General features: G+C 42.7%; 2 protein-coding genes across 2 annotated transcripts; both read right to left on the bottom strand. All coding sequences in view use genetic code 11, as the record gives it.

The window, feature by feature from the left end:
* Nucleotides 1–153: 153 nt before the first annotated feature.
* Nucleotides 154–6,052, bottom strand: EGR_02881 (putative ATP-dependent RNA helicase YTHDC2; the record flags this gene model as incomplete). Its single annotated transcript, XM_024492130.1, has 15 exons — nucleotides 154–462; nucleotides 648–1,130; nucleotides 1,531–1,916; nucleotides 2,509–2,830; nucleotides 3,204–3,471; nucleotides 3,564–3,658; nucleotides 3,797–3,882; nucleotides 4,295–4,460; nucleotides 4,536–4,655; nucleotides 5,080–5,194; nucleotides 5,266–5,348; nucleotides 5,380–5,460; nucleotides 5,498–5,588; nucleotides 5,661–5,754; nucleotides 5,794–6,052. The coding sequence occupies 15 exons, from the start codon at nucleotides 6,050–6,052 to the stop codon at nucleotides 154–156; spliced, it is 2,958 nt and encodes a 985-aa protein (XP_024353325.1).
* Nucleotides 6,053–6,293: 241 nt separating this feature from the next.
* Nucleotides 6,294–9,996, bottom strand: EGR_02880 (putative ATP-dependent RNA helicase YTHDC2; the record flags this gene model as incomplete). Its single annotated transcript, XM_024492129.1, has 9 exons — nucleotides 6,294–6,589; nucleotides 7,200–7,299; nucleotides 7,449–7,556; nucleotides 7,607–7,716; nucleotides 7,784–7,891; nucleotides 8,051–8,201; nucleotides 8,240–8,576; nucleotides 8,873–8,997; nucleotides 9,790–9,996. The coding sequence occupies 9 exons, from the start codon at nucleotides 9,994–9,996 to the stop codon at nucleotides 6,294–6,296; spliced, it is 1,542 nt and encodes a 513-aa protein (XP_024353324.1).
* Between the last annotated feature and the right edge of the window lie 932 nt (nucleotides 9,997–10,928).

Below are 10,928 nucleotides of genomic sequence, written 5' to 3'. Positions count from 1 at the left end.
CAAAAGGGCCAACTCAATGCTAGATGCACCATTATTGGGATGTAAGTGAAGGGGATAGATGAGAAATGCTTTAAGATCAATAATTTAATGGTTTGTAACCAGATGTCGAAGGATAATAAGAACAGCTATCTCAAGGACCGAAACACGTGAGGTTTATTTCAAATGGCGTTGTCCCAAAGGTTGCAATGATCCGAATGGAATACTGGGGTTTGTCAGATGAAAGTTGTCGGTGCTGCTTTTGTCAGCATGAGTGCCAGGGGTCGCTAGTGGTCGCGCATCAGCCTCAGATGGGTATGTGTCGCCGCCGTCGCCATTCACCTGAAGCGCAAGTGACAGGTCGCAGCGCTGTTGACTCCAGTGGTTTTGCTGTTGGCACATTCTTTGGTGTGTTTGAGCCCTTTCAAACTTGAAGTACGTGACCGAGTGGTCTGATATTGGTGACTGCGAATTAGCGAGCTTCAGCTAAATAACCCAAGTGTACGGACTAAATGTACTTGTCTTTGGAATTAAAATAACTTGACCTAAAAATTAGTGGTGTTAATTTCGCGCGCCTGAAGTGTCACAGGTTAGGAAGTGTGTAAATTCGGAGTACAGGTGCTGGTTTAAATAGTTTTAGTGGGGGCTAATCTGTCGTTACGTTGGCTTACTTGAGCAAGATTATCAGTCAGACTGTCGCCCCACATTCTTGGTCGCCCCTGCCGCGTGGCGGTGCACGAGGCATCACGGGGAAGTTTACGTTTACTCGTGTCACTCCCATCGTCACCTCCGCCAAAGGTGCTCGCCCAATCGTTCGCCTGTTGGTTTGTCGCCAAGGTATTCGATGAAAGACGGGTTGGCTGTTTTAAAGTCTGAGGGAGCTGCACTGCGGCTACAGGGGTGGTAGGACTCTCCACAGGAGCTCCTTCGCTGTCGCTATCGCCACCGCCGTTGTCGTCCTCATCGGCGGCAGCAGGGGAGGGGAGCGGCCCGGTGACACTGGAAGCAGTTGTCGCAGCGTCAGTAACTGTGTCGTTTTGATTGCACAGCTCTGTGGCCATGGGGCGGGGTCGTGCACCAACGCCTGTTGGCTGGCGAAGGCCCAGCACCTGCTCTTCTGCCGACAGGACTGCCACAATGGTTGAAAGAAGGGCCTGAAAGACGCACCAGTTTCGGGCCAATGGAACGCAGGTACATGTCTCGACAGACTCAGTAAGGATTGCAAAATGCACACAGTAACCTGACAATAGGATTAAATGAGGTTACATCTGTAATGGATCTCTGCAGTGTCAGAAGTCCCTTCGTTACCCCTGATTGCTGGTATAATTTAAATAAGTATGCCAGGCACTATGCGAGATCTGACAGGAATACTGAGTAGCAAAGTGATTTCGTTTGTGATGACGACCGCTTGTTCATGGTGTTTTGCAATAGTGAAAAAGCACTGCACAATTGTTTTCAAGGCATAGAGTACTTAATGTGCGGGAACTGTCGATGGTAAGTCTTTGAGCGTGGTCGAATCCGAAAACGAAGTGTTTGAGGTAAAGTAAAATTCACCTCGTCCTGCTGTTGAGATGGCTTGCCAGGGTTCCTCAGGCGACGCAGTAACAATGAATTCCATTTTTGCCTGAGATCACTTATCAACCGAGCCACTTCAAGTTCGCATTCATAAGCAAGGATGCCGTCTGGTCCATCCAGGCGCAATACAACGGTGCGCTTGGGCTGAGTTTTTTCTTTCACAGACTGATGCTCAACTAACATTGCTTCCTGAATCTTCATAACACTGTCTTCCGATTGATGCAGCCCTAAGGCTTCGAGACGTGGAACCTCTGTGTTAAAGTTCTTCAAAATGCGCTCTATATCCGCCATCGTAAGTGGTTGATTTTGCTGGAATCGGGTTCTGTTTCTGAGAAACTCATATCCCGGCTGTCGAAAATCTGAATCTAGAAAAAAATTTGCAGCAAGTTCAAAAGGACGAACATTATTCCACCTCAAGTGGTTGGACTAGAAAATGATCAGATCCAATCAAACGAAGGATTGGTAGCAGTGAAATAACGCTAGCATACCAGTGATAGATAGGTTCTAGGCGGGTGAGTCACTGTTAATCTGGTGGCTTGGGGCGACTAAAAGGCTCAATTGGCGGATAATAAATTTTGGACGGTTAAAGTATTTCCAGATAAGGCGTTTGGCAACGACGGTTTGATTTGCATAAAGCTTAAGCGTAAAAAAATTTCAGGATGTTATTAAATATTTTTCCCGAAAAATGCATCATTAAAGTAGGCGAAACCCACAAGGAAAGGCTTAGTTAATCAGCTGTGTCCAGAAGATTATAAATGGGCAGAATAAAATGAGTTAACTGGGTAGTAAACGGAGTACGAACCGGAAACAAGTTAGAGATTGGTGGGAGTAAGCCTAAGCACAAAATTACTTGGAGCAGAAAGACCGCATTAAATAGCATGTAACGTAGCCGTACCAAACCGCGAAGGTGTGCAGTTACAGTACCATAAACTACGATGATTTAAGGTGTGGTCTTACTGATGTCCTCAGTCGGAGTGCAGATAATGGGAGAGCGCACAGGCCCAGCAATTAAAGCAGTTGTGAAGGGCGAGACGACTGTTACGCAATGGAGCAACTTCCTTTCCGGCTCCTTGCATGTATTCTCCCGACACTTGAACTTTTTTGCCTTGCCACAGTTCCCCTTCGTGTCAGAGTTGCCCCGATGCCTATTTAGTTCCCTCATTGAGCACTGACCAATTAGCTTGTCATAAACCAGCCAATGAGAAGGGAGCTGCTTCAGATCCACCGGGGAGCTATCAGTAAGATTTGTTGCCAAAACTGATAAAGGACTGGGGCGTACCTAGGATTTATTGAGACGGATAACAATATTGTGAAACCAAACTTGAAGCAGATAAGGAAAAACAGTTTTAACATCCAACCTAAGGTTCGCAAAATATTAGAGCCCGATGCTAAAAGGTAATTCAAGGGGCAGGCGTTTTGCTGTGAATACCACACTCGTCTTACTGTAAGCAGACAGGGGGACATGGACAGTCTCCTAAGCTACCTTCAATACTTCACAAGGAACTTGCATTAGCTTTACCTACCCCAAGGAAATTATCTATAGGAGGAATAATTTGTACTGCAAACTGCGAATATGGAGGATGCGAACTATTCGATTGGTCGTGAAGCATGCTTGGCATTGCAGAGATAGTGGTGGAAACAGCTAATATTACCCAGTAGGGAGTTTTAGAGAGTATCTCCTTCGAAGCATTGAGGAAGGATCCGGAAACTACGAGGTTGCCTGATTCCGAGTCGACTTGTGCCAAGTTGTCATACATGCCTGCAACTAGAGCGGCCTTGACAACTGCCCAATTTTCGGAGTGAGTATTGAGGTCGCGAATATCTCCGCTGCCTCGTGCTTTCACGAAACCCGAAGCTCGTAGCTGACCTAGTAATTGGGTTCTGCAAAGGCAAACTCCCAGTACATCGGTCTTATCATTGCTAATTTGAAGGCCAGAACGTTGCAAGTTGTAGTTTAATTGTCCACATGAATACCAGATATGCATTAAGTATTGAAATAGAAAAAACCTAACCTCACAGTTGTGACGATATCGAAAACGGCTGCTGAAATGTAGTTTTTACGACAGAAGCTCTGTTCCCATCCCTCGAATCTAGCCTTTTGCCAGAACTGGAATGTCCAAAAAGCATTCTATTGAAGTTTTTATCTATGATATGCTAGTGTCATAAATCAATAAAAGGCCCGTTAAGATCCATGAAGAAGGCATGAGAGATCTTAGCAACTTGCCTGAAAAGCTCTCAACAAAACCATGTGATCGCTAAGAGAGTCTGCAGAAAACTTCTTTCGCACGATTTGGGCCTCCTTGCGCTCCTTAGCAGAGCTTGGAAGGGTAACTGAAAAAATTACCTCTCATCGGATGGAAGAAATTATGCAGTCCTAAGAAAAGTGATGTGTTCAAAGATTTGAGTGCGAATCATCACATATGCAAAGTTGGCATCGCTCCTGAATTTCATTTTTGAATGGAACAAAAAGTTTTAAACGATTTTGCAATGTTAGCCTACCATCAACTGCACCCGCTTATGTTCGCTTGTGCGAAATCAAAGAAGTGAAAACAGAATTTAGGATGAGCCAACCCTTCTGTCATTACTGTTCAGACAAAACCCGGGCCGCCGTGTATGTTTTCAAGTAGCTAACTTACCCACTAGAAGATATTTGAATGCTGAGTATGTGGAAGAAACTTTGTTGTCGAATCAGTTAAGTACGCATGCAAAGACAAAAATGGCGGATGTGAAATGTAAAACGTACAGGGATTTTCGTTGGCTAGGATGCACGCGATAGTAAGAATGGGATCAACACACTTCAGAGCAATGCTCACGAGCACCATTTTTGAATATCTGGGAGGAAGTGGGAGATCGCACATGTGAGAGCCAAGCTCGGTCAAATCGCCGGAGGCGTCCACCGCATCGATGATCTGGGGGGGGGGGGATCAAACTGGTATTCAAGGATGTTCCACTTTTTATATTCCATATTACTAGCCGACAATTACACGCAAACTCCGGATGCTCTGGTCCAGTGCAATAGGGTCAAGCACATGAGGCAGCGACTGAAAGCAAGCGTTCAAATTTTCTCCAGGGGGGCTAAGCAGTTTAGCATGAAGGCAAACCTCCTGGGAGAAGAAGCAACAACAATATCTTTATTGCTCTTCTTATGAAAACACATTTGGGTTCGTAAAATATTCCATACTTTATGCTATTGTAAAATGAGCAATTAATAAGGCGGGTCGTTTATTCAAACCCGAAGGGGAAAAGGTACTTTGAAAATAGTGGTAAGGATGCCTCGACTGGAAATGCATTACTAAATCATCGTGTATGCAAACTTCCTCTCAGCTATTAGTTGAAGAGTAGCTCAATGTTGATGCAAGACGGTAGTCGGACTTTTATTGTGGCACAAAGTTCTAAATATTAGTCCCGTTTCTGAGAGTAAAAACTACGAGATGATAAATTAGAAGCAACAAACTAGTACACTCATATGAATAAATACAAAAAAGATAAATTGCTAGTAATAGTAAGCATTAATGAAGTTATGCTCACCTCCATAGTGTGGCGCACAATTGGAGATCGAGGTTCATCCACGGTAGTTTCGAGAGAGGTTAGCCGAAGTCTGCTGTAGAGATGGAAGCATTTCGGCTCCCGCCCCATTTGTGCACTGAAAGGTACAATTAATATTTTGATGGTTCGCAAGCGGATAGCAGCGTAAGCGAGGCAGTCGAAGTTTACGCATATTGACGTTGAATGGCGCTGTTGTAGCTAATCCAACGATTCTGACTTATCAGTGCACCAGTGTTAGGGTCCTCTTCTTTCTAAAAGCGTCCTCTTGACACGCACTTTTACCTTCTTGACGAGACCCGTATCAATGACGTAAGCGATGTCACTAATCGCTACGCTACTCTCAGCAATGTCTGTTGCAAGAATCTGTAACAAATAGAAAGCTAATAAACGGAGAGCTTACTATTTTGCGAATATCAGAAGGAGGCTGCATAAATATTTGTTTCAGGTCTGCTACAAGCATTCGCGAATGAAGAACGAATATCCATCGCTGCCTTAAATGGTGATAAAGCTCGTAATCGGAATCATGCTAATCAGCAAACGCACAGAAATAAAGCCGATGTTACCTCCTTAACTCCTTGGTCATGCTTGTAGAGGCCGTCAGATATTCCTTCAACGTAATGATCGCTTCATATGAGGGCAGAAAAACGAGTATTCCACCTTTGTAAGACTAGTTGAGCTAAGTAAGGAAGAACCCACCTGGTGCCAGAGCAGAGTCCACTTTGAAAATGAGCTGGGCAAGGAGCTCAAAGTCGACTGTTGACCCAGATCCAACCCAGTTCCGAGCAGCTTGATAGAATCTGTGCTTCTGCAATCCACTAAAGTGCCGTTCAACCCAATTGTTGTAACTTCGTTCAAGTGTCGAACTCCTTGCTGGCTGCAAGAGGCTTGGCAGTCGAAGCATCGGGTTAGCAAACCAGCAACCAAAGCGCAACAGATTGCCCTCCCAGTCGTCCATTGGATGATCGAGGGAACGAGCAGCCCTATGAAATCAAACTTCAATTTGGATTATCTATCAAACAAAATTGTTGGTAATTATTGTATTTGAAATGGGTTAGCAGCATTTCAGAATATGTCTACACCGGGCAAAACAAGTCATAAGTTCATAGACTAATAGGCAATTAGCGGGTTAATCAACTAAAAAAGTAGGTGTAGAAATAAAGCAGAACAACGAACAACGTGATTAAAAACAACAGGGATCAGGCATAATTTTTTGCAAAAGGTGATTGAGCCGTAGGAAAGTAGTGTTGGGGCAACACTTGCATGTGTGCTTTGAGGAGATCGGCGACGCGCGCGTGACCGTAGAGACGGGCAAGGTCAAAAGCGTTGGCGCCAATCATGGAGAGGTGGTGGACGGAGTAGTGGGTGGGTGCGGCGCGGTCGGTGCCAAGAGTTACCAGACCTGGAGGCATTGCGGCCCTCGGCAGCGGCACCCGCTCAAACACGTCCGCACCCAGATTCAGCAGCCGCTCAACCACCTCCAAATGACCCGCAGCTGAGAACAACATCAACGGGGTTATCCCTGCCAAATGGGAATAGGCCATTGCAAACCACCTGTTTGGGAGTACGGTAGTATACATGATTTCATTAATAGTGCATTCGCGTTAAAGTAAAATGATTATGGGAATGCACGAACCTTGAGGACAGGTAAAAGGAAAATGCCTGATGGTAGCGTAACGCTGCCTAAATATGCAGAAATAGACATGGCAATTGAATTCAAGCACTTTTCATGGTAAAGAAGACACTGCATCAATGCTATAATGGATTGTAAGGTCTGTGTGCAAGACGTACAACCTGAATACAAATGGATTTATAACAGTTGAAGTGGAGAAGTAAATATTACACAAAGTTAGTATATAGTCAAAATGCTTATAAATGCATTTGCAAATTCAAGGGAGCTAAGCTTTTCCATTCCCTGGCAAGTGCGTTTGTAATTATCCCTATTGATTTAAAGAATGCACAGAACTGTAACGAATTTCCAGATCTTATAACACCATTAAAAAACTTAAAGGACCACAGCTGGAGTAGGTGACATTGAAGTACCAAGTAAAGCTTTTTTAGGCATGTATTAAATTGTATTTCGGGGAAATTAGAAAATTACACACCTGTCTCCGAGTGCTTGTAGTCAACAGGAATCCACTCAACTGAGATTGATTGAAGTAAATCAGAAATGAGCGGTTGCACCTCCATTTGTGATTGACACTCCTATTACATCAAAACACATAACTCAAACTGTTAATTCACTGATACTATGCGCGAAAGTTAAAAATCTCGGCATACGAGCGTTCTTAGCGAAGAACAGGCACACAAACACATTTGTCACATGTTGGCATTTGAAAATTAACACAGAGTACCTTATTAATGTTGTAGTAAACACTTCGAAGAACGAGATTTTCCCATAAGATCCAAATTAGATTCTCGACGTTTCGGTAAGCAGTTGATGCCGAGACATCGGCCGATTCCTTTATGAACAGATTTGATATTCTTATAAAGTTAAAGTAATTGAAACTACCATTAACTGTTCATTGTCGGGGGTTGAAAATTCATGAAATCCACAGAGGGTCAATGGGCATTCGGATGTACCCGTCAGCCAAAAGTACATCTTATAAACTCTTGCGGCATCTACTCAAGAGGGCTGTGATTAAGCATGGATAAATTGTTTATCGTGCAATGGACTTAAAATTAATACCTCTCCGAATAATACGCTTTGCAGTTTCCATTTCAGGTGTATTGAAATTCAACCACTGGAGGATATCCTCTAGGAAGAAAATTTCGTTCGACTTTTGTTCGGTTTTTACTTAAAGGGAAATAAAAATTGACAAATATGGAACCAGATCTAAAAGTGGTTTTTTAACATTACTTTTAAAATACGGAAGCTGAAGAGGGTATTATGACAACCGAAATGAGAGTTAATGAGTCCAATAACCAAATTAACAGAAAAAATCGTCCAACTTACAGCAGTACATAGAGGCAGAGCGATACTGCGATGCAAGCAGGAAGTTGGTAGTTAAATAGGAGCGCTTTGTAGTTTTCTCGAGAAACAACGGTAACTGCGTTTGTAAAATGGGCTCCTTCATGTCGATGCATGCCTCCGTCTGGTTGTATTTCTATTCATTAAACAGTGGAGAATGCAAAGAGTTCAAACCTTCGAGTTGGTGGGAAATTGAAGGTAGTGTCCGTTAGATAAAATGTAGGAGGTTGATTTTAAATTAACAATTAAAACAAGCCTAAGGTGGGAATATTGAGCGAGGATGCGGTGGAGAGTGCCCAGCAGGAGGTTGCAAGTGTGCTTGCTTATGTCCCGAGTTACTGGTAGCCGGACCTCTCGACCATCGGGCGTGAGTTTCCGTGAGAACAGGTCTTCTTCGTCAAGCTCATCGACGAGAATGTGTGTGGTGGCATTGAGCAGTGTCGGGTCGGCGAATATTGTGCGCAGCAAAACACCATATGTACAGAAGGTTAGTACCGTTTTTGGAGAAACTCTGAAACAGAAGTATGCAAGCCATTTCAGACAATTTAATAATTTATTATGACGACCACTCAATTGGTTTAAATTGTATTAATAGGAAATTAGGCGGACACAGCTCAAAACAGTCATTCTAAATATTACTTCAAACCTACACACAGACGTTACATATGGAGAGGCATTGGGCTGTCAACCCGAAAAAGTACTTGAGACCTGCTATAATTCCGCTGTGGAAGATTTTAGTACAAAGGGAGGGTAGAAGAAGTATGCATGTGCGAATCAGTAGTTATGGCGAAAGGATGAGGCGGTTACTTCGATTCCAGTCTAATCTGGTAGCCAACCGATTGGCCGACAGTTTCGCTGCGTTCGTAAGCAACGCGGTCGGCGTTTGCGTGGGCGGAAAGGCGGCGCGGCTGCGTGCAAATGATGCGACATCGCTGTGAATGTGCATGACAGTCTTCAAGTAGTATCTGGTCGTAAGTGCCCAAGAGAAAACGTTATAGTCAGCGCATTTAAGTTAATCACACAAGAAGCTCAACCACACGCTTTTACATCCATCCATCTATTCTTCGATTTAATCAAGTCAATTCTCGGAAATGACTGCCAACTATGGAGAAAAATAAAATGCCAATCGTAAATAACCAGGGATGGGGAAGAAAAATAGTGACTATTCTGACCGTGGAGCATTCTATTCGGTTTTAATAACAGCCCGATTCTACTAAGTAGTAACGATTCCCTTACTACTTTGAATTGTAAATAGAACGAATAAAAACTGTTTGCTTTAATCTAAAAGATCGCTTTTGAAAGATATCCGAATTAAAACAAGGAGTATTTTGCAATTATTTCTGTTAAAATTCAATGAATATTGAAGAATTTGATGTCGCAACAACAACAATAATAAAAAATTGTCGTTTATAAAGAAAGTCGACGTAATGGTCCAACAGTACAAATTAGACACGTGAAAAAAGTACCGTAGCTGATTTTCAACAAAAAGGGACTAAAAAGCTAACACCTTTTGTTGGCTGAATAGGATTGCGTGGAGTGCAAAGTAAAAACAATCAAGGTAAGTGGTCAATAGAGTAGCACATTTTAAAATAGGCAATTTTAAATCTTTTCTTGTGATAAATTGTTCCCTAAAGCATCCGCAACAAAAGGTCCTGGTTATTACAATTATCTGAGCATTTGACCAAATCGTTATAAGAGGATGAAAAAAACGCGCACCAATTCACCTGAGGTATTTGAGTAGACTTCCCACAACCTTGACGACCGGCAACAATTACTATTCGATTTTCATTTACAAGCCTAAGTAATCGCGTTTTGTCCTTTCTTATTGGCAGCTGGAGGAAGCTCGCTTTCTTGGCTAAGTCCACGGCAGGATTTGATCGCTTCTGAATTGAGGTGAAAGGTCCGCTTGGAACCTGAGGCACAGCACCCATTAGCCGCCCAGTCATACATCTTTGGCGCTCCTCCCGTGAACCTCATGGCATAGAGGTGAAACTGCTTTCAAACATAGTAATCTAGCCTTTTACCTTCAACACAATTTACCAACAAGCAAACAATAAACTAGTTCCTGTTATACGGCTTCATGGAATTTAGTGAACCTGCATTATTTGCGAAATAGCAACATTTTATTGTTCATAAAAACGTACAAGTAAAAGCGACGATTAAGTACAAGTACATTTTAGGTTCCTCATGAGCTACAAAGCGATTATTGGTTAATAACATACGCTCTTCACGGCATATTTATCGCAAAAAGTACTTTAGTAAAATGATGATAAGCTATTCGTACCAAGTTCGCAGTTCCTTTCGTAATTTGGTGCCAGAACTTCTAGCTCTTTAACTAATAGTGGATTAGTTTGAAGCAAGTTTTTGATAATATTTCGACAATTTCGTGACAATATCAGGGGTGCATATTCTCCTGTATTCTGCAGAGGAGGATTTTTCATAGCTGTTTCCCGACTTGAACAGTGTCTGAAGAAGTTAAAGCAAACTTAAGTCGTCGTTTAATTGGGATTTCGAGAACAGATCAAGGCTACACTTTACAGAACACATATTTGTCCACCAAACTTTGCATAAGAGACATGGGTCAGCGACGAGATTTCAGTCAAAATAGTACTAAAAAACGATCCAAAACTGCTAAGGTGCTGATTTTCCAACACATTTTAAATGTCCTGCCTAGTTCCGCTGTTTATAATTGTAGGCATTCATGTGCAGCATGGAACAAGTTTAGGCGATTTTATGGCGGTATCGTTAAGTTGAAATTTAGGATAGGCATGATAGAAATGTAATAAGAATATACACCTGATAGGTAATTCCATATTTGGAAAGACTGGGGTTTACTTATGGTGGAAGATTACTAAAAACAAAT

This window comes from Echinococcus granulosus (assembly GCF_000524195.1).
Source record: "Echinococcus granulosus chromosome Unknown EG_S00014, whole genome shotgun sequence".
In the NCBI taxonomy this organism is placed as follows: Eukaryota; Metazoa; Platyhelminthes; class Cestoda; order Cyclophyllidea; family Taeniidae; genus Echinococcus; species Echinococcus granulosus.
The sequence above is the reverse complement of the archived record's forward strand: the minus strand, read 5'-3'. Positions and strand labels throughout refer to the sequence as shown.